At 36.8% G+C, this 24216-nt stretch overlaps 1 protein-coding gene across 2 annotated transcripts; it reads left to right on the top strand.

The window, feature by feature from the left end:
• Positions 1 to 496: 496 nt before the first annotated feature.
• On the top strand, positions 497 to 24155 carry tefb (TEF transcription factor, PAR bZIP family member b). Of its 2 annotated transcripts, none has more exons than XM_073836468.1 (4): positions 497 to 744; positions 8219 to 8572; positions 10264 to 10484; positions 20281 to 24155. In XM_073836468.1, the coding sequence occupies exons 1-4, from the start codon at positions 630 to 632 to the stop codon at positions 20386 to 20388; spliced, it is 798 nt and encodes a 265-aa protein (XP_073692569.1). In that variant the 5' UTR covers positions 497 to 629; the 3' UTR covers positions 20389 to 24155. The 2 variants fall into 2 exon arrangements, with proteins under 2 accessions (XP_073692569.1, XP_073692560.1); XM_073836459.1 differs by lacking the exon at positions 20281 to 24155 and adding an exon at positions 15612 to 18962 and having other exon boundaries at positions 501 to 744.
• The last annotated feature ends 61 nt before the right edge of the window (positions 24156 to 24216 follow it).

Here is a 24216-nt window from a genome sequence, read left to right as displayed (position 1 = left end):
CGCGTGCTGGCAGCACGTGTGAAAGCATGAGCTCACTGCCAGGGTGGAAAAATACAATTGCAGTACTGCATATGCACACTTCTTGTCTTTAGGCAAAATATATTGAAGTGCCAAGAAGTTGACTTAAAAGTGCTATATGGATATCGAATTGTCACCGTTAATGTATGTAAATAAAGAAAGCAATTTAATATGATTTGCCATTTTCTGATGCATTTACAGTTAAGCCAAATGTTGCGTGTATTTCGCATGTTTCCCTTGTCCCTAGTCATTATAAGGACATTCTTCGTGTGTTTTCGGAACAAAGAGACTCGTTCGCCTCATTCCGCTCATTGTTGTAGCCTGCATTAAGAGGATTAACAGTTGACCAATCAGAGAGCGAGAATCCTCCTCGGGCTCTTTAAGAACTGTTCTACACATCCTGGCTGTTTAAATATTCATGAGCCGTTGGCGAGATAACCAATCAGCGCTTCGAGTTCCGCGTTCATCATGAATATGTGAGCGCTTACCCCAGTACTCACGAGTGGGTCGCTTCGGTGTTGTTTTGGCTGTTTTCTCCAACGGAACAGGAGGATTAACGGATACAAGCAACATTTGTAACTATATATATTTCCTCGGATAATATCGCGCTAATGATGCCCGGACAGGCGTCAGTGACGGTGGCCATCGGTCCGCAGAAATCGTCTTTTGTTTTGAGGAAGATTATGAATATTCCTCCTCCAAACATACTGGAGGATCAAGACGACGGTGAGAACCGTAAATCTGCCAAAATGCAAATCGCACATACAAATCGTTTCCTTTAACGCGTGTTTGTAGTCGTGCACTTGGCTTCACCTCTACAGCTACGCGTTCATTGGTCGCTCAAAAGAACAGAAAGTTCCCTTAGAAAAGTGCTGCTTTATCCACAATTTCAGACGGAAATTTTAACATATTGTGTTTTTAAATGGTGGTTTTTGCAAGTTTTTTTCAAAAATATCATTGTACACGTTCAGAAAACGCTTATTTGTAAATCACTTCGGATAACAACGTCTCATTTAATAAATTGTTAGTGTTATCACATGTTGAATGGCTAACATGCTAAAAACAATGGTGAAATTATGTATCAGAAGATGCAGAACTATAGTTGCTGCTATTGTGGATACTTGTTGGGCATGTACTGTGTGCTGATGCCATGGTATTCATTGAAGAACCTTTGTTTATCATAAAAAACACGTACAATAATTGTAGCACCATTATGGTTCATGCCATCGATTAAATATGTGACCCTGAACCACAAAACCAGTCATAAGGGTAATTTTTTTAATTGATATGCATGCTGAATGCTGAGTAAATAAGCTTTCCATTGACGTATGGTTTTTAGGGTGCTAAAAATCTAAATATTGAGAAAATTGCCTTTAAAGTTATTCAAATGAAGTTCAATGCATATTACTTATCAAAAATTAAGTTCTGATATATTTACAGTGGGAAATTCACTAAATATCTTCATGGGACATGATCTTTACTTAATATCCTATAGACTTTTGGCATAAAAGAAAAATCAATCATTTTAACTTCACCGTTAGAGTTTCCACTGCCATGGTTATAATATGGTCCAGTGATGTTATGTTTTCTCCTCTTCTGTAGTCTGAAACTCCTTCATGATCTGTAGATTTGACAGTTGCATTCTTTTATGCTGGTATTTTTATTTTCTCAATATAATATTTTGTGGTTTTACTGTGGTAATGACTGAACTTTATCCTTATCATCTTGCTTAGTATGACTCACATTAGGGCATCTATCAATCTGTTAAACACTTTGTTATCTTATAAGGGTGTCTAAAGTGTTTTCTGACATTTAAACTGATAAGTAACATGGTTAGTTACAGCTAACAAACTAGTGCCATGTAACCCTTTTATACTTCAGAAAATTATAGTTGAAAAAAGTCAAGTTGGATGTCTCAAAGTCTTAATGTCACAAGAACATTTTCAGCTCAAAGTTCACATTAAAATCAAGAAGATAAATAAAGAAATTATGTTTCATTTGGGAAGTTTTACTTTGTTCTTCTGATAGCACACGTACATCTCTGTGACGTCTATTTGATGTCTGAAAGACGTAGTTTGCTCATCTGCAATACGTTTATTGGATGTTTCCTATCAGATGTCAAATAGACTGTCATTAGATGTCTTTGAGATGTTCATTATTTAGAATGGATGTAAAACTGACATCTTACAGACGTGTGCCAGGCGTTTGTACACACCAGATGCTTTCCAGATCAAGAGATCTTTAACAGACATCTTACAGACGTATGTGTGCTATCTGGGTCAGCACTTTAAACAGCTTTGCTGTGTTTTATTTTAATGTGCTTTATAAATATATTTTACTTGCTACCTTACAGAAACTGTACCTAGATATCGTCTGCAAGATGTCTGTTAAAGATCGCTTGATCTGGAAAGCATCTGCTGTGTACAAACATTTGACAGACGTCTGTAAGATGACAGTTTTACATACAGTGACTACGTTTACATGGACACCAGTAATCTAATTAATGACCTTATTCTGAATAAGACAATAATATGATTAAGGTGTTTACATGAGTTGCTTTTAGTATATTCCTTTCATGTTCCCGTTTTACATGTTATAGTACATAGAGCGATTAATGACACGCATCATTACGTCCACACGCGACGCTATCAGTTCATCTTCCTTTATAGACTTTTGGATGTTTCAGTTTTAATTTTAGAAAAGCTTGAAGTGGCTCTGGACATATGCAACAATTTTTTTAGAATGTGCGAGTTAAAATTTGCCGTGGTCTCATTTGTGCGAGTGCATGCTGTTCTGCTCCAAAGCGTCTGATCCATACAGCGAGCGTTTCAGAGCCAGTCAGTTTTTAGGGGAAAAAAAACAAACGCAAGCACCGAAAGACAGTTTAGTTTTACTTTTTTTTTTTTTTTTTTTTTTTTTTCATTTTGAAAACCCTGTTATCTTTGCCGTTTACCTCACATTACGCTTTGGAGGCTTTCTTTTATTATTTTTTTATTAATTAATTTGATTGCTCAGTGTTTGCGCGCCCTGTAATAAATTGTTTAGTCGGCATATAACACAGCATATGATTGAGTCCATGCCTCGTCTTATTGGTTTTTGTTAATAAATGCTATATAAGCTAGTTTTATTTTATTGTTGTTATGCTGTTTAATTAAAAATAACAAATCCATCTTTTAAGAATTTGTTTTAATCTTAAAATTGATAGGTAGCCTATATATGTAAGCAAAACCAAGATCATGAATTCGAAAGTAAAAGTGAAAAGCATCCAACATTCCTATAGACCCTTTGCACGTGACGTCACGCTCTACTCGCGCGAATTCTGAACGCCATGACGGACGGCGGAAGTGCTATTCTGTAGACGGACGGCAAACCAAATGAGTACGTGTTTGAGTTCGTACTAGTAGTAAAATGGTTATTTAGTGTTGTGCCGTCGGCTGTGCTAATAGACAGGGTAAAGCCAATATATCTTTTTATCGAATACCATTTGTTGGGGAGAGAAGGCAGCGATGGGTTGCTGCTATCAGCCGAAAGGACTGGCAGCCCTCCAAGTACTCCAGGATTTGCAGCGAGCATTTTTTATAAGGTAAGGTTAGGTTCATGTATTTCCCAGTTACGTTTACTTAATTTGTGTAATGCCACACCGTCAAATTGTCATTTATAACATGAGTAACCTAAATTAGCTATGTAATTGCAAGTACCAGCAGCTAGCGTGATAGGGCTGTGTAGTCTTACCCATTCACAAAGGTAGCTAACGTTAGCTTAATGTCAGGAATAGCAGATTTTGGTGCCACTTAAATGTCTATGCTTCTCTCTGATGCTCCTTTATATTCACGTTAGAGGCAATGTAAACATTGACACATGTGAGGCTATCTAAAGGCATAGTTCACTTTGAAATGAAAATTCTGTCATCATCATATACTCACCCTCAAGTTGAAAAAATAACACAGAGCAGACCTCATGCTTTATTTATAGTATCAAATCATAAGAAATGAAAATAAAAACATTACAAATGGAGTAGGTCTAGACCACACTATAATTTACAAAGACCAAACAATTCTAGTAATTCACTTCATGAGTCTGTGGACTGTGTTTTGTCTGACAGCAGTCTATCTGGGCATGTAAATGTCTTGGCCAGTAACTCAGATAAAATGGCTGACCTATAGAAGGCCTCAACATTCTGCACTGCTTCTGTAAAAAAGTCAGCATCAGGCAAACTTCTCTGTATAAAAAAAATGGATGTAGACCACACCATGAAGTCACAAAACTTCCACTTCGTCACAAACAACTGGGCTTGCACCTGGTAGTGGTATTGATGATCTCTGTTAAGTGCATGTGTACCATCTGTGTTCTCAATGCAGAAATTTTTCTTTTCAGTGGCACTGAGGACTCCGGTGTCTTTGGCACAGTGTGGGCACTTGATTTCCAAAATGCCATCGCCACAGCAGGAGCAGGACAGCAAGGCATCTGGAGATGCTCCAAGGTAGGGCAGGAGGTATCAATGTGGAGACCGGCATCACGAACACTTAGGTCCTGATGATGTTGTGCAGCGTAAGCCTCATATGTCTCTCTGGCTTTTTGTTCATGTTCACATCCCCATCTGAAAATGAGAAAAATAATGTTATTAAAGGAATAGTTCACTTTAAAATGATAATTTTCACATACTCACCCTCATATTGTTTCAAACCTGTATGAATTTCTTTCTTCTGCTGAACAGAAAGTAAGATATTTAGAAGAATGTCAGTAACCAGACATTTTCTGGGTCCCATTGACTTCCGTAGTAGGAAAAAAATATACTAAAGAAGTCAATGGGACCCAGAAACTGTCTAGTTACTGACATTCTAAATATCTTCCTTTCTGTTCAGCAGAAGAAAGAAATTCATACAGGTTTGAAACAACATGACAGTGAGTATATGATGACAAATTTTTTTTATTTTAAAGTGAACTATTCCTTTAAGTCATCGTAGCTCTTTGAGTGCCCTTTTCATTGGATTTTCTCTGATTTCCCTAAGAACTATAGATGTCAGTACCCAAAATTGGCCTAATCTTAATAGCACATAATATTCTCTTGTATCATATTCTATCACAGATATCACAGAGTAGTTTATAAAGGGTGTAAATTAAATATAACAGGAACCATTTAAAAGGAACAAATAAGCAAAGGACCTACACCATACACCTGGGATTAAAAATAGATAAGGGCACTCAAAGAGATTGAGGGATGTAATCTGTCATCATGTTTGTAATTTAATGTTGATAATTTGTTATACTGACTATAATAAATATTCCAATGATAAATGCATTTCTTTGTCTTGTGTTTGTTTCTTTGATGTTTTTTTTTAAGCAGGGGCCCTCTACATTAGAACACAACATATATTGCATACATTTCCATAGTTGAAACATAAGTTCAAAGAACATCTAATTTCTTTACACACTTACACTATGGTGAAATTAAAAACAGTAACTTTATGTTTGTCTCATTATGTCACACATGCCTGGTTGCAACTGTTGAAAATCTGCATAGGTCAGGGTAACAGATCTGCCTAATTAGGGATTTGGAAGGATTTGTAGGGTCTGTCCTTGCAGCTGACTTGAACCTAGATGCTGTCACCCTACCAGCCCTCATGTCAAACCATAGCCTTGACTTTCCCTGTTGTCGTGTCTCTTCCTCAACTGCCTACAACATTGTAAATTATAGAAGATGAAATTAATGACATGACACCTTAAAGCACATTTTAGTCATATGAGATTAAGAGGAATGACTATACCTGCTCTGGTGTGACTTCCATATCATTGAATACCGCATCACATTTTTTCTCAAGGTCCGAGGCAGACAGCTTCCGGTTCTGAGCGCTGTATAACTCAGTCAGGGGCTGTGGAAGACCCAGAGACACCACCTTTGGTTGAAACTGTTTACAGTAGTGTGGCAATACCACTCTTCTCTGAAGGGTTTCAGACAGTGACTGACTGTGATGCACCTACAATTACAGAAAGTGGCATAAATACATTATTCTTACATGAATGTTATTGTGATGTTAATATTTACTGCTGCAGTGACACCATAAATGCCCCTTGTGAATACATCTTAATCACTATGATAGTCAAATCTTAACATAGGCTACAGTGAATATAATCACAGATAAGATGATGGCTAGATGTAACAATTATGTGTGGCTACTGATCACAGACACTCCGTGATTTACTGGCTATGATGCACCTACAAATACAGAAAGTGGCATAGATACATTATTTTAAATGAATGTTATTGTGATGTTATTGTTTAATGCTGCAGTGACAATAAATGCACATTGTGAATACTTTGCTGTGATTAACTGGTGGAATCTTAACATAGGCTACTGCGAATATAATCACAGATAAGATGTCTAGATGTTACAATTATATGTGGTTACTACGGATCACAGACACACCGTGATTTACTGTCTGCATGGATTAACGTGTGATCGATAATTAATGAACGCACTTCCCCGAGCTGGGATGCGTCCAGGCATCCATTTGAAAGCCACGGCCGACCATGTCCTCTAAAATCATAGGCTACGTGTTATATAAATATTTATCAAGAAATAACTGACCGCATTCTACAAAATAAACCATAGATCGATGTCTTACCTTTGCCATTATGAGGTACCTCCACCGGCGTTAGCGTAGCATCGCGTTCCTGTAACCCAACCAGCTACAAAGAACTGGTAAGCATCCAGACTTTTAAAAGCTTTGAGATCAGCACCAGTGTATGGGGATACCCCGTTTACCACATAGTGGTACAAATCGTGTGGGCCGAAGTCAGGAAGACTCGGCAATTTAATGAGGTCCGTGAAAACTGAGGGAGGAAGAAGGTAAGGGTCTGTATCCAAACCTGCTATCTCCAACTTCTCCAAATATCGCTCTTTGAGAGCCCCTACCAGATGCCCTACCTTGACCGATAACGGCACTACAACTTCTTCGATAGAAGAAGTCATGAAGTTTAGTGGTAACGTTAACGTTATCTATTTTATTCTTTTTAAAACTATTCAAATTTCCCGCACGTCTACTAGTGCTCAGCCTGCGCGTCCAGTTATTTTGCCGTCCAGCATGGCGTCGTCACGTGGTCGTGGTCACGTGTTTGCAAAGGGTCTATAGCGGAAATCCCGTTCACAAAATTAAAATCACAAATAATACTAATGAAAAAGAACGGGTTGAATGTTAAATGCGTTTCCATAAAACTATAAATTATGATAACAGACAAAATATTTATCAGCAATGAGCATTGATTAATCCCATGTTGTAGCAAAAAATAAATAAATAAAAATGAAACCAAAGCATATGCACGTGCAACTATATGTCGCGTTCCAGGCAACCCTTTACCCCAGTTTTTCCAAAACTTCTACCCGTGAAAGTGCACTGGAACGGCAGTCAAACCCGTGAATTCCCACCCGTGATCTCGTACTAGATCGACGTACTCCCAGTTCAGAGTTCTGACGTGACATAGCCCACGAAACAACAATAAAGCCTCTTATGCAAGTGGCACACGGTCAAAAAATAGAGTTTAGGACAATATAACGTTGCAATCAAATTATTAATAATATAAAAATAATAAATGCTTGGCGTGACTTGCCTAGAACGCTACAAAGTCCTGAGTTGTGGTTTGAAGACGTGATTTACGAGCTGAAAAACCTGCCTGGAACGCAGCATTAGTGTGTATCCTGTCGCAAAATGTGGCGAAAAGTCCTACACTATGGGAATAGTGTGATTAAGGTGTGTACATGTCTTCCATAATGCGACTAAAATAGGAATACTCCACCTGTCTTAATTCGATTTGTGTTTACTTCGATTATGACTTTAGTCGGATTAAATTAATCAAAAATGTCAGTTTACATGGTTGCTTCTTAATCAGAGTATTGTCTTAATCGCGTTAAAATCGGAATATTGTTGTCCATGTAAACGTACTCATTGTTATTCATAAACATCTTAAAGACGTCCAATAGACATCTATTTGACATCTGATGGGAAATGTCCTATAGGCGACACTTAAAAAAAAAAAAATACGGTTTGCAGACGTAAAATAGACGTCTCCGTGATCGTTTTGATTTTGATTATGATTATATTTCGGTTTTAGTTTGTTTGGTTTTGTTTTCTTGTAACTGGTTGAAAATGAGTAAGCTCACTAAAGGTGGCATTGAATTTTCTACTACTTACTATTATCTGACAGATATCGAGAAGGAGAAACAGGGCTCGACCGGCGATGGGACATCCGGTGGCAGCGGTGGTTCGGGCGTCTCCGCCTCCCTCACCCCCACCATCTGGGACAAAACCATCCCGTACGACGGTGAGACCTTCCACCTGGAGTACATGGACCTGGACGAGTTCCTGCTGGAGAACGAGATTCCCATCACGCTGGAGGAGGAGGAGCTGAGCAAGTGTCCGGAGGTGGAGCAGCAAGGCGGAGACACAGAGGATTCCTCCGACGAGCCGACCGCTGTCCCGCAGATGCCTGAGGAGGAAAACAAGGACGGCGAAGAGCCTGAGGATGACCCGCTCGCTGTGAGCGTTGAGACGACAGCAGGTGAGAAGACAAACAAGCATTATATTATTTATGACAGAAAGATACTGGCCCCGTAGACAGCTTCAGTAAAGTAGTGTTCCAGAAGTGTAGCTTGACTGCAGTTGGATGAGTTTAGAGAAACTTGACTAAGTAGGGTTTCAAAGTAGCTTTTTCTTTCTCTTTCTTTCTTTCTTTTCTGTTTCAATAGCAGATTTTCTATTATCTGTTGTAGATCTAATTTGATATATGTGACCCTGGACCACAAAACCAGTCATAAGGTAAAATTTTACAAAACTGAGGTATATACATCATATGAAAGCTCAATAAATAAGCTTTCTATTGATATATGGTTTGTTAGGATAGGACAATATTTGGCCGAGATACATCTATTTGAAAATCAGGAATCTGAGGGTGCAAAAAAATCAAAATACTGAGAAAATCACCTTTAAAGTTCTCCAAATTAAGTTCTTAACAATGCATATTACTAATCAAAAATTACATTTTGATAGGTTTACAGTAGGAATTTTACAAAAAATCTTCATGGAACATGATCCTTACTTAATATCCTAGTGATTTTTGACATAAAAGAAAAATCAATAATTTTGACCCATACAATGTATTTTTTGGCTATTGCTACAAATATACCCCAGCGACTTAAGACTGGTTTTGTGGTCCAGGGTCACATATGTTGCAGGTTTGAACCAGCTTTAAATGTGTATGGACTTAGGAAAGCTTTTTATTATTATTATTTTATTATCATTTTAAGATGCTAACTTAGAGTATAGAGAAAAAAAAACCCTCAAAATTGCACAATATAAACTCGAAATAATTCCAATAAAATGAATTGTAAGATATAAACTCAGATTTTGTAGGGGAAAAAAAATCTGAAATGTGCAACATCAAGAAAAAGAAAAAAAAAGAACAGAATTGCAAGATATAAACTGGAAAAACAGTCAGAATTGTGTGATATCAAGGGGAAAAAAACTCAAAAACGAGAAATTGCAAGATACATACTGGAAAAAAAATCAGAATTGTGTGATATCAAGGGAAAAAACATAATTGCAAGATATAAACTGTAAAAAAAATCTGAATTGTGCGATATCAAGGAAAAAAACAGAATCGCAAGATATAAACTGGGAAAAAAATCAGAATTGTGTGTTAAATATGAAAAATATTTGTCAGTACAGTATTTATGTATTTAATTATTAAAAAAAAAAAAAAAGAATTGTGAGAGAAAAAAAAAATTGTCAGATAAAAACGTGTAATTAAAAAAAGTAAAGAAGATAAAAAATATAATTCTATAGGCATTTAACTAAAAGTGGCCTTGCCCCTTTTGAATGTTTTGGCATCCCTTTGTGATGGCAAATCGAAAATTAAACTCTTTTTTTTTTTTTATAATGTTTGATATTCACTCTCCAGAGAATCTTTCTGCACTGGTTTGGTTCCGATCGGGCGAAAACCTAGGACTAGTTCGCAAAAGTAGTTTTTTCAACAAAAACCAAAATACTTGGAAAAATTCGCCAAACTCCCATTATGCTGTCGATTGAATGTTTATCTGGTTCACTGACCCTGAAATGTTGTGCTGTAGAAGCTTTAGAGTAAATCTGATGATCATATGCTGTCAGGTCAGAGTTATTTTCTCTGGTCATGGGTTTAATCAGATGATTGTATTATAACAGCTGTCAGAATTATACCTGTATTATACCTGCCAGAATCCCAAGTCATCCCCGACCGTGTGACGCCCACACCGGTTGACCCAGAGGAGATCGAGGTGAACGTGGCGTTCCAGCCGGACCCCACAGATCTGGTCCTGTCCAGCGTTCCTGGAGGAGAGCTCTTCAATCCACGGAAACATCGCTTCTCCGAGGACGAGCTCAAACCACAGCCCATGATCAAGAAAGCCAAGAAAGTGTTTGTTCCTGAAGATGCGAAGGTGAGACTGAACCGACTGAAAACTTACAGAAAATATTCAATCAGTCAAATTCATTCAATCATTCAAATTGATAATTAATTTATAAATAACTAATAAAAACTACATAGATGCACTAATATATAAATATATAATAATAATAAATACAGCTGCAAGCAGTGATTACCGGGGTTTAAGGCATTTAAGCAAATATAAAAAAGACATTGGTTACTCCTTGCTAAATAATGATTTGAAAAGCATTTTTGCATGTCCAGGTCATTTATTATAGAAATTTGAAACTTTGAATGCCTGTTTAAAATCACCTGTCTCATGTGCTCAGCAGGTTTTGTGAAGTTTTCCTTTAGGCTTTATAGGATTTTGGGTACATTTGGAAAGGCCCCTTTTTTTAAACGACCCCATTATAGCTTCCTAAAGTGTAAATGTCAAACATTTTTGGTAATTATTAACGTAGAGAGTCCAGAGGATTGTACTGCAGTGTTTTTTTCCCCAAATTGAGCAATGTACAATCGTTCACACCTTTGAAATATGCTGTATCGCCCCCCAGTGGCCAATTTTATTTTTCACAGACCATTGGGGCCGTGAGTCAAACAGGCCCCATGTTCAAATCAGTGGCAGACAGGTTTTTTTGAGATACACGAATGTCCTTAGACCCTTGTGGCACTTTGGACCAAGACCGTGCTCAGCGATTTTTATGTTAATGGGTTCTGTTTTTTTTTTTTGCCTCCTATAGCGCCACCAAGTGGCCAAGCTAGATATTCACTCCCCAGAGAATCTTTCTGCACTGGTTTGGTTCCAATCATGCGAAAATCCTAGGACTATTTTACAAAAGTAGGTTTTTCAAAAAAATTCAAAATGCCGGAAAAATTCGCCAAGCTCCCATTCGAATCTGAGGCATGCATTTTGTCTGGCGTTCCAACATCATAAGAAGCCTGAGCCTGTGACTGATGGTTTAAGATTTAATCATTAAAATTAACAATTAATGTATAAATAATTAATAACTTTATAGACATTAAAAATAATAAATATAGCTGCAAGCAGTGATTACCAGGGTTTAAGGCATTTAAGAAAATAAAAAAATTTAGGTTGTTACAAGCCTTGCTAAATAATGATTTAAAAAGCATTTTTGGCATCTCCAGGTCATTTATTATATATATTTAACGGTTATGACTGTTGTAACACCAGCTGTGGTCTGATCTGCTTGAAACTTTGCATGCTGGTCTCATGTGCTCACCAGGTTTTGTGAAGTTTTGAGTTTTCTTTTAGGCTTTAAAAGGGTTTCCCTTTTCTAAATGACCCCATTATAGCTTTCCAAAGTGTAAATTTCAACTTTTTTTTTTTTTTTTTTGGTAATTATTGACTTATTGACTGAGAGTCCAGAGGATTGTACTGCAGTGTTTTTTTTTGTTTTTTTTTCAAAATTGAGCAAAACCTAGGACTAGTTTGCAAAAGTAGTTTTTTTTTTTCTTACCTCATCTCAATCATTTAACGAACGATTGATTTATCAGAAGTGGTTATAGAGGCAAACTTGTCCTGAATGAGGAGTTCTATCATATAGCCTAAATATCTCATGTGCGTGCAAAAAAACGTGCAATTGTTCATGCCCTTGAAATATGCAGTATTGCCCCCCAGTTGGCCAATTTATTCCAGATTTTTCACAGACCATTGGGGCCCCATGCTCAAATCAATGGCGGACATGTTTTTTTTTTAAATAGACAAATTTTCATGTTGATGCGCTTTTCATGTTGATGGGACAAATGGTTGCGTAGGTATAGCCATTTTTATGTTTTTTTTTTTCACTTATAGCGACACCGAGTGGCCAAGCTGCACAATTTTTGTCCTGTGACCTCAGATTGAGCTCTTACATAAATGTTTTGAGTTTGGTGAAGGTATCTTATTCTGTTCAATTTTAGGCATTTTACTAAAAGAGTCCTGCCCCTTTCGAACGCTTTGGCGTCCCTTTGCGACGGTTCAACTTTTTTTTTGATAATGATTGACATTCACTCTCCAGAGAACCTTTCTGCACTGGTTTGGTTCTAATCAGGCCGATAACCTAGGACAAGTATGCAAAAGTAGTTGGAAAAAAAAATCCAAAACTCTTGAAAAATTCGACAAGCTCCCTTTCGAATCTGAGGCATGCTTTTTGTCCTGCGTTCCAACGACATAAAACGCTTGAGCCTACGACTGATGGTTTAGGAGTTAGTAGTGATTTTGTAACTAGGGATGTAACGATATTTCGTAGTACGATATTTCACAATACAAAAATGTTACGATATGTATCGTAGAGTGTGGGGCTGCACGATAAATCGAATACGATTATGAGGCGCGTTTAGTCAATGAAGCCGGTACTTTGATTAGTAGTAAATCTCCATCGCGTGCGTTCAGCTGGAGTGTTCAGAGGCGTAAATCACTGACAAGCTACGCCAAATCGCGCTCAAAATCGATTTGGCGTAGCTTGTCAGTGATTTACATCTCTGTGTATTAATTGCCACTCCAGCGAACCGCACGTGATGGAGATTTACTACTAATCAAAGTACCGGCTTCATTGACTAAACGCTCTTCATAATCGCATTCGATTTATCGTGCATCCCTAGTAGAGTGATGACGATACATTTACGATATGAAGACAGTCTAATCCTATTTTGTTGAGCTGCCGACGTCTCGTACTCTGCAACAGCGCTGCTTGTGCTTTCATTGCAGATGCAGAAATCTTTTGAACTGAATATTAGTAGAGCAACATGAATTCGGCTGAAACTAAAATTAAAGATACCCCGTCTTCACGTCCGAAGTCTGGCAGCATTTTGGTTTTAGAGTTACGCGACAGTACATCCGTAAAAAAATAAATACAGACAAAAGATTACAGTCACAGAGTGGGAAATTAAAAGTTCCGTGCTTCAGACTCACCCGCTTTTCGAGTCACACATTAGAACAAACATTTCTTAAAGCTTTTATGGCTCTTCGCGACAGGAACCTCCGAAGATAAAAAAAAATTCAATCGTTTTTATAAGCAGCAGCCACGGTTTAACCAGTTACCGCACAGATTATTATTAACAACTAAGCGCATGACGGAGTGTTGAAAACATGATCAAGATCATTTAAAATAGGCTTTAATGGAGCTGTATGATCCATAAAATGCGGAGAAAGGCTAGAAAGAAAAAAAATCCAGAAAAAGCGTGTAGTATATAGCCTGCCCAGGTAAAAATACAATTGTGTGTAAAATGTCATAGTAAACTGTGTCTGATATGAAAACTACGCTAGTCATTGTCCCATAAAATGATAAATGGCAACGAACACATATAGTGTTTTCATTACGTTTTATTTATTTTGTTTTTGTAAAGTAAAATGAGACCTTGTTGTTTGCAATACGTTTACCCCGAGACCGCGTCGCGAACACCAGCTCCACCGCCAAACGCTTTCACTACGAGAGAAAGCGGCAGTCGCGCAGCGATTCCACCGCTTGACGCGTCCCATGTGAAAGGGCTTTTAAACAGTCTTCAGACAGAGCGTGAACACAAGCACGGGACCGTTTGAGAGCAGCGTCAGCGTCAGTGGTGTAGTGGAGGGTATACGCAGGTATACGGCGTATACTCACTTCTTTATCAGGCGGATTTGCGTATACCCACTTCTAAATTTCCTCTAATGTGCACTATTAGTGTCCTGCATTAGCCAAAATCATGAGAGTCCACAACATCCAGTCATATGTGAATAAATGCAAATATTCACTAAGAACACCCAATAAAGACAGTGATGCTGCAGTCAGGACCGTGGCGTCGGCTTGCTTTTTGATTGCGCCAGCGCCATCTCCCGCACCCCAGTAGTGTAGCGCGGGGCACAAACTAACGCGGGGTTAGTTTTAACCATAGACTGTGTGACAATATGCCCCGCTGCTATTAATCTATGCTATTCTATGACATTAGCGATGTAATTTACACTAATTACTTTTATGGATTTGTATGAGAAACCACAAGAAACAGGTGAATAAAGGCTGACAATCAATGTTTAATGTTCAGATGTTATTATTTCAAGAAATGTAAAGCATTTTGGCTGGTTTAATGTGTGTGGTGTTCTATGAGAGTTGTGTGTGGACTGGAGGGAGGGGAGTGTTTTTCTGAATGTCTAAATGTGTTTCATCAATTTGTCCACATTATTTTGAACTACTGTACAGCTGTGTGTTGCGATCAAGGCCGTTCAAAGCATGGTTGCGAATGTGTTCATTGTCAAACGCAAAATTTGACTTTTTTAAACGTCATTACTTTATTTGAAAAAGTTAACATGTATTTTATTGACAAAATATTTGAGGTTGTTGTGTATATTTTTTTCATTCGATCAGATAACATTTTAAGCTGTCATATGGTCGTGTTACAATGTGCCCCTCAAATGTTACAATGTACCCCACCTACGGGGCATGTTGTCACATTTCACTTCCTTTCTTTTTAGGTAAATAATGAAAAACGTATACACTGTAAATATGAAACAAAGCCACATATTTTTACTAGACCAGTGTGAAAGTAATGTGGACAAAAATTGTACTCTGAGCCCACGTGGTTTACATTAAGGGGGGGGGGGGGGGCGTGGGTGTTTATAAAATAAAGCGTATACCCACTTCTCCAGGCACCACTACACCACTGGTCAGCGTGTACCGGACTGAGTCCAAAGAGCAAATACCCGTGCATGTCTCCCGCACTGCAGCTTGCAGATAAATATTATTCCACCCATTACGTCAAATTTAGCAGGTCACCCGTCGGGTTGGACTCTGTTTCGCACACACATAGAATCTTGCATCGCAAGCAGGTTTAAAGAATTTGACATCTTGACAATTTTATCACTATCATGTTAAATTAAAAAAATAAAATTATTGACAGACAGAACTATTCAGTTGTTAATCTTAATACGGAAGGTTTTTATTAAACCTTAAAATGTGACCTTGTATGTAAAACTAAGAAAGCTATTGAAATGTTAATTTATTTTTTTTATAAATCTGTCGTTTAATTTTCTGTTTCATGTTTTAATTTTTGTTCAAAATATTGTGATACGTATCGTATCGTGAACCCAATATCGGGATACGTACCGTATCGTGACCTAGGCATATCGTTACACCCCTATTTACAACAAGATATTTTCATTTTTCTGCAGGATGACAAATACTGGTCGCGGAGGAAGAAGAACAACGTGGCGGCGAAACGCTCGCGTGACGCCCGGCGTCTAAAAGAGAACCAGATTGCCGTCCGCGCCTCCTTCCTAGAGCGGGAAAACGCCGCTCTGCGACAGGAAGTAGCCGAGCTGCGCAAAGACTTCGGCCGCTGCAAGAAGATTGTTTCGCTGTACGAGGCCAAATACGGCTCACTGTGAGGGACACGCTTCACCCCGACACGCATCAGTCTCCCTTATAATTCACACCGCAGTTACGCAGCCGGGGATTGTGGGTAAAGCGGCACCGCGCGGGAGGTGGACGAGAATGGCGCGTTTCTAAGAGGACGTTGTAAGGTTCTAGAAGACACAAAACACATGAAAACACAGCATAACCTTTGACCTCCTCATACCTCATTCTGCCCTCTCCACGACCCCCATGTGACCCGAGCAGTGAGTTTGTAGGAGGTTTATTCGGCACTAAGACTGACTGGAAAAGCCGCAGACGGCGGACAAAAAGCTAGCAATCAATCTGTGTCTGGTCGTTGAAAACGACTATTTTCGGCTAGTTTTTAACCTGTTTCTTCCTTTTTTTGCACTCGACACATCGTCTAATGTTTGTTTACGAGAGTCGTTTCGCAGAAAACAATCGCATAACCCTCGATTTGAAGCAATTTCTTTATTCCATGAAAACGAGTGCACTTGAAGAGCAAGTGCGTATCGGACGCTCGCAGTTTGCGAAGACGAAGAAAGAAGAGTCTGTAAATATACGCTTGTGTCCGTCCACTAGTGTCGTCGTTCTTCCAGAATGATCTTAAACATGTAAAAAGCAACATTTCTATCGAGCAGATTTTTTAACTTCGCAGTTAACCCAGCGATTATTTTAATGCGAGCGTCTGCGCAGGGGTTTTACTGTGAGCAACTGGATCTGGTTTGTTTTCAGGGTTTAATCCAGGGCAATAATGTGCGAGTCATCTTTACCTCAGATTAGATGTTTCTAACGAGTGTTTTTTTTATTTATTTAAAATGAATTTTTTTAGTCGGGCAGCTCAGCGTCAGTTGAAAACACAAATGTAACAAATTTCTAAGTAAAATGCTTCTGTTTTTATTCTTACCAATTGACGTGTTCATTATTGCTTTTTAATGAATTATAATAATAATAATAATAATAGTAATAATGCATTTTTAGGTAGGTTGTTGCATTGGTTGAACCATTGTGGCGTAAGCATGATTTGCTTCAGTCGATGACATTAGCGTAAGCGGCACTAGCATCATTAGTCGCACGTTTATTGCTATTTTTCGCTGGTTTTCCAAAAAGTTGTATTTAAAAAAAATAATAATAATGGAAAAGTCATAATGTGCTTCCAGTGTTTTTGGATTTTGATAGATTACACTCATCATGGTTTGTTTTTAACGCTCAGAAAATTCATGAACACCACAAAGTGTGCTTACAATGACCTTTTTTTACATTTTTTTTAAATCAACGTTTTACATTTTTTAATTTGTTTTTTTATGTTTTAACAAATCATCTTTTACATTTACATCACTTTTCACATAAAATATATATTTATATATACACACAAGCATGCATACATACACATACAATGTTTAAAAGCAAAAACTAAGTGTGTGTGTATGTGTGTGTGTGTGTGTGTGTGTGTGTGTGTGTGTGTGTGTCAATAAAAATTTATAAAAAATTGTGCTGGTCAATGCTTAATCATGATTATTGGCATCTAAAATAAAAGATAGTGTGTGCAGTGTTTATTTATTATGTATATATAAATACATACAGTATATATTTTGAAAATATTTACATGTAGTTTACACATGTATTTATATTCATGTAATGTATATTACTTATAAATATATAACATATAAACAAAATATTTGTCTTTAATATTTACATGCATGTGTGTATTTATATATTCATAATAAATACACATACTATATTGTAATATGCACACAAAAATGTTTATTTTATATGCGAGTAATTGTTGTCCAGCACTAATTTAAAATAATAAAACATATATAAATACAAAATATATAACATTTTGAAGTAATGATCCACTTAAATGTCTGCATATATACACATACAAATATATATATATATGTATGCATAAATGGGTCAAAGACAAAAAAGTGCAAAAGTAAGTGTAATACTGCTTTAAATTGAAAAATAATAATAATTTTAAGTTTAATGTAATTGCATTTTTGTTTTTCTGAGCAAAAAAAATAAATATCATACATTTTTCCCTAATTTACGGAAGACACCCACTAAAATGTCATTCAGTGTAACAATCTTGTCAGGCATATTTACAACAAAAATACATTTATGACACATTAAAAGACCAATTACTTTCATCCCTAATACTAAATAATTGTAATTCAACTTTTTTTTTCATTTGCCACTATCCTAGGTTTTGCCCATTTGTCAGTAGGATTTTTTTTCTACTCATTTAAAACACCTAAAAAACCTTATTCTTGAATATATCTTAATATGTACAAGTCAGAATAAGCATGTTGTTTGAATGTTTACATAAATATTGTTACACTGAATGACAAAGTAACAGTATTTCAACCAAATTTTGATATTTTACTCCCAAAAACATATTTGAAAAATTAACATAGACACCTTACTTACATTTATTTATTTATGGACATAAAATCACTTTTGTACATTTCTTTTGATGTGGACATCTTAACGTCTTTGACCCATATATATATATATATATATATATATATATATATATATATATATTTCAGGATATATACAACAACACACTTACATACATATTTTTATTTTTTATTTACAAGTAACATCAAAACCCATCAGGATTGTGTTTCTGTAAAACGGGTTGCAGGCAAATCTGTTGTATATTGAGGAGTTGTTAGTGCATGCTGTTGTCATGGTGACACTGTGCAGTGGGCGTGTCCTTCTCTTCCATATATGGAAAACTAGTTTTGTTGTTTAAACTCTTTCTACTCCTGTTTGATTTCATTCTACAAACCAAACCAAACTCTCCTGTCAATCACTGTGTTTCAAATGTACAAGAATGAAGTTTTTATAGGCCAGTATTGTGTTTTAACCTGAATTGTGACGTTGGACTTGGGTTTCTGTTATAATCCATCATATAAACTCCAGACACTGAGTTCTCCGTTGGACTCTACGAGGCTCAAATGTAGCATTTTGACTCGTTTTTGTCTTTAATAAAACATGTAACTTTCAATATATGGATGTTTTTTAAAAAATGACTGTTTTTTTAAAGAGTGCTGTTGTTTTTATAAGTGTAAAACGCAGTATGTTATGACTGTATCCCGCATCATGCATATTAATAAAGTCGGATATCGGTGATTTGACCTGGCTGAGGTCGTGATGGATCTGCGCTGTGATTGGCTGCTGCTGATGACAGCATCTGCAGTACAACTGCAGAGTGACCTTATAAGTATCTGTGCAGAAACACACACATAAATGATACTTTACAAATACATTTGCTCATGATTTTAATGCATGCTTGTCTACTCAGTGTACTCTGGATGTGTGTGTGTGTGTGTGTGTGTGTGTGTGTGTGTGTGTGTGTGTGTGTGTGTGTGTGTGTGTGTGTGTGTGTGTGTGTGTGTGTGTGTGTGTGTGTGTGTGTGTGTGTGTGTGTGTGTTTTTCTCCATTGTGTCGTTCATTGTTATTATTCTCAGTGTGATGTTACGTAACAATCATCCTCACACTCGAGTGTTGTTACATAACATCTGCTTCAGAGACACGCACTGAGCTGAATGTGTCTGGAGAGAGAGAATGAAAGCACCTTTATGTGCTTGAGACTGCAAAAAAATTGTTTTTTTTTTCTCACGCAAATCTGAAAAAAAATAAGAATGTTTCAGAATAACATAACACCCTGCAACTAATCAAATATTAAAACTGACATTCCAGCAAAAACAGAACGTTTTTTTGGGGGAACTAAATGAGAACGTTCTATGAACATTCCCTGTAGGTTCTCTTTTTAATAATCTATAAAGAACGTTCCCTGCAGGTTATTTTATAACCTAAAAAGAACCTTCCCAGAACGTTCCCTGCAGGTTATTTTTAGATTTTTTTACCTAAAGAGAACGTTCCCAGAATGTTCCCTGCAGGTTATTTTTAGGTTTAATTTGTATAACCTACAGAAAACATTCCCAGAACATACCCTGCAGGTTATTTTTTGGATTTATTTTTATTTTTTTACCTACAGAGAATGTTCCCTGCAGGTTATTTTTGGATTTAAAAAAATTTAACCTACAGAGAACATTCCCAGTATGTTCCCTGCAGGTTTTTTTAGGTTTCGGGAAAACGTTCCCAATATCGAATTTTATAACCTAAAAAGAACTTTCCCTTTAGGTTAGGGGAACATTCTGGGAAGGTTCCCGGAACGTTCCCAGTAGGTTCCCAGAACATTCCCCTACCTAAAGGGAACGGTTTATTTACATTAAGAAAACTTTTCTGGCTAACTAACAGGGAACGTTCTTGGGAATGTTCTGGGAACCAAAGATTGTTAGCTGGGATATTCCACTCTTGTTTTTAAAAGTATGTTTTTGATTCTTTTGAGTAAAGAAAAAATAAATAAATAAATATATATATATATATATATATATATATATATATATAAAATGTATTAAAATATGTATATATATATGTTATATATATAGATGTTGTCGACACAATCCACCGCGTGGGAAGAAAGGAAGAAGGAAAAAGCTGCCAGGTCATCCTGCAGTTCACCAGGAGACACCATCGGGACATGGTCTGGAAGGTGACGAAGGAGTCGGCGGTCTGCAAAGATCGAGGGCTTCGCATTGTCCAAGACTTCATCAAAGAAGACCGACAGGCAAGGGAGGAACTGTGGCCAAAAATTAAACACGCCAGATCCCAGGGTAAGGTGGCCTTTTATAGAGGCCACATCGCAGTGATTGATGGTCGTGTGATGAAAAATTCATCTCCCTTCTGAGACGTTGATATTCATAGCTATGCATTATACCTCTGTGTTAGAATTCATGAAAAGTGTTTTCTTTAAAATACCCGTTCATAACTTCAAGTTGCAACAGTTGTAATACACTCTTGATGTTTTACTCGAGTAAGAGATGATTACAATAGACAGTAAATTTAAACAAAAACTGTTGTTGCAGGGTTATCTCCATGTTACTACTGTATGTTAAAGGGAAATTTCAAAATTCAATTTTAAGGGGCTTGCCTTATGTTTACTCCAGTTTAGCAAAACCTATAATTAACGTTACGGTGTTTAAAGTTTACCTACCTTTTTTTTTCCTTTTTTATGTTTTTTAAAACCAATCTTAAGTTTCTGTCGCTGAATGTAAGGGGCCTAAAGGACAGCGTCAAAAGAAAAGCAATGTTTCTATATAGCAGAAACAAAAACCCACACTGTATTCTTCTCCAAGAAACCCATTCACATGAATGTGATGAAAAATTTTGGTCCAACCAATGGGGAGACAGGATAATTTATTCACATGGTACATCCAAATCAGCAGGTGTGGCAATCTTGTTGAATAACTTTCCTGGGAAGATAGTATCAACAAAACACAGTAATGATGGCCATTGGATTCTTGCTGTGCTACATGTTGATGACTCAGTAATGATTTTAGGAAACATTTACGGATACTGTAATGTGTCAAAAAATAAAGACCTCCTCACTGCCATAGAGGAAAATGTCAAAGAGCTTAAACAAAGATACTTTACTGATCACATTTTAATCGGTGGTGATTGGAACATGGTTATGGATGAGGGCCTAGACAGATACCCCAATAGAGCAGCGAACCCCCGCCCAAATCATATTTTATCTGATTTCGGTAACAACCTTGGACTTTTTGACCTGTGGAGAGAAAAACACCTCAATGAGAAACAGTTTTCCTGGCATAAGTCAGACACATCGAGCAAATCGAGAATAGAACAGTATTCTTAAATTAATTAATACATTTTCCAAAGCATCAGGATTAACATTAAACCTCCAGAAATGTGAATTGATGGCAATACATGACACCAATCTCACAGAAGCTTACAATATTCCCATAAAAACATCAGTGAAGTATCTTGGAATCCATATAACTAAAGATGTTAAACTCAAAGAAACTATAAACATGGGACACAAAATTCAGAACTGCAAATCTCAATTAAATAAATGGCTTCAAAGAGACCTGACACTATTTGGTAGAACCTATCTAACCAAAATGGAATCACAAGCTCGGTGCATATATCCTGCATATTCAATGGCCATACCAAACAAGTATATTAAAGCCATAAATCAGATCAACTTTAACTTCATCTGGAAAAATCGAGTCCACTACATAAAAAAATCAGAAATGGTAAAGGACTTTAAGGATGGGGGTCTGCAAGCCATTGAAGTTTTAAAAATAAATTGGTAGAAATCCTTTATGATGAATCAAAATAGCACTTGGTACTGTCTTCCCAAGGGATTATTTAGGAAAATGGGAAACATAGAACTTGTCCTTAGATGTGACTTTAGTATTAACAGACTCCCTGTTAAATTATCCTGGTTTCACCAACAGGTACTGTTATGCTGGAAACTTATGTACACGCACAATTTCACTCCTCACCAAACTCCTATCTGGAATAACAGATATGTACTGTACAGAAATAAGTCTTTTTATTTGGATCACTGGATGGAAAAAGACATTCGGTCCATAAGACACTTATTAAATGATCAAGGAGGATGGCTGTCCTACGAAAGCTTTTGCATTAAGTTCAATGTGAAATGCACACGCACTCAATTTAACAATGTAATAAAGTCTATCCCTCCTTCAGTCAAACTTCTCGTTCAAAATATAAACACACACATTTCTGAACTTCAACTACCTGCACTTCGAATATGTGACCCTGGACCACAAAACCAGTCTTAAGTCGCTGGGGTATATTTGTAGCAATAGCCAAAAATACATTGCATGGGTCAAAATTTTTGATTTTTCTTTTATGCCAAAAATCATTAGGAAATTAAGTAAAGATCATGTTCCATGAAGATTTTTTGTAAAATTCCTACTGTAAACCTATCAAAATGTAATTTTGGATTTGTAATATGCATTGTTAAGAACCTAATTTGGACAACTTTAAAGGTGATTTATTATATAAAGGTGACATATATGGAACAGACTTCCTGGATAGATGCATTCCTAATAAACTGATGCGTCTGCATCTAACTAATGAAATTTTCCCTGTCCAGTCAAATAGAAATTCCATTATTCAACTGTTTTCTGATTCAGAGGTTAAAACGTGGAGAACAGCTTACCTCACCTATCCTTTAAGCCCCAAAGCTTAAGAAGTACAATTCAAAATCCTTAGTAATATTTTTCCATCCAGAGACGTATTAAGACTGGATTCAACCTGGACAATAACAGCTGTACATTCTGTGAGAATGATATTGAAACGACGGACCATTTATTTTTTTATTGTATGTCCTCTAAATCTTTTTGGAAAGACTTTCAAGACTGGATCTCAGAAAAACGTTCTCTAGCCCATCCTCTAACAAGAAAGAATATAATATTTGGGTCCGCCCTTAAGGACAAAAGTGACTTCATTCTTAACAACCTGCTGATCCTCGCTAAATTCTTTATCCACCACACATGTAAATGAAGAAGTAGAAAACCCTTTTTTTTTCGTTTTTTAAAAGGTACTTGATGGACAACCACCTCAGCACTTTAAGACTGATAAAAAACAAACATGGTATCCAGCTCCTTTAAGCTTATGAAGATCTTAGAATATTTGGAGAAGACTGAGCCCTAGTATCTTGCTATCTCACCCTTTTTTCCCCTTTAATCTTTACTTACGACAGAATTTTTATGCTCATTTTATTTATTTATTTTGATTTTATTTTTTCTATTTCTTTATTTGTCATCCTTTTGTTATAGTTATGTTCTCTCATGTATTAATTGTCTGTTGCTTCGTGTGTATTTAAAGGTCCACTGAAGTGCCTTGAAACACGCAGCGTTATTCTATGTGGTGACATAACGTTACTTTTAACTGAAACAAAAACATATCGCCCAGCCCCGCCCACTTATTTTGAATAGCCAATAGAGTTCCATTAATATCTGCTGGGCCAGAGCCGTGAGCTCGGTAAAGCCGCATTTGTAGCTTATGACAGCCACAGTCTAATAAATTATCCCACAGATTCAATATGAAACTCTTGCTAAAACAAAATAGTGATCATAATCATGCTGAGGCTGTGTAGTTTAATACATGCCGATCGCACATTATGAGCGCATATGATCTGCTCCGTGTATTGCGTCTTTGTGTAGGGGGCGGGACAATACGGACTCTAGAGAGCATTTGATTGGACAGAACGTTTGATGAGAAACTGAAGTGCACGGTGATATCATCAAAATCGTTGATTCATATTGGCGGAAGTGACGAGGCTGTATCCGACGGACCATTTATTTTTTTTATTGTATGTACTCTGGATCTTTTTGGAAAGATCCGAAATGTAGCCTAAGTTTTTGTACTTTTTTATTTAGGGTTTTAGTTAATAACCCAGCTTCAAATAAATGTGATAAGAAAATTGCATTACAAGTCTTTTCATTTTAACTGTAACCTAATCATGTTTCATTCACACTTATGTTTTG

This window comes from Garra rufa, chromosome 1 (genome assembly GCF_049309525.1).
Source record: "Garra rufa chromosome 1, GarRuf1.0, whole genome shotgun sequence".
In the NCBI taxonomy this organism is placed as follows: Eukaryota; Metazoa; Chordata; class Actinopteri; order Cypriniformes; family Cyprinidae; genus Garra; species Garra rufa.
The sequence above is the reverse complement of the archived record's forward strand: the minus strand, read 5'-3'. Positions and strand labels throughout refer to the sequence as shown.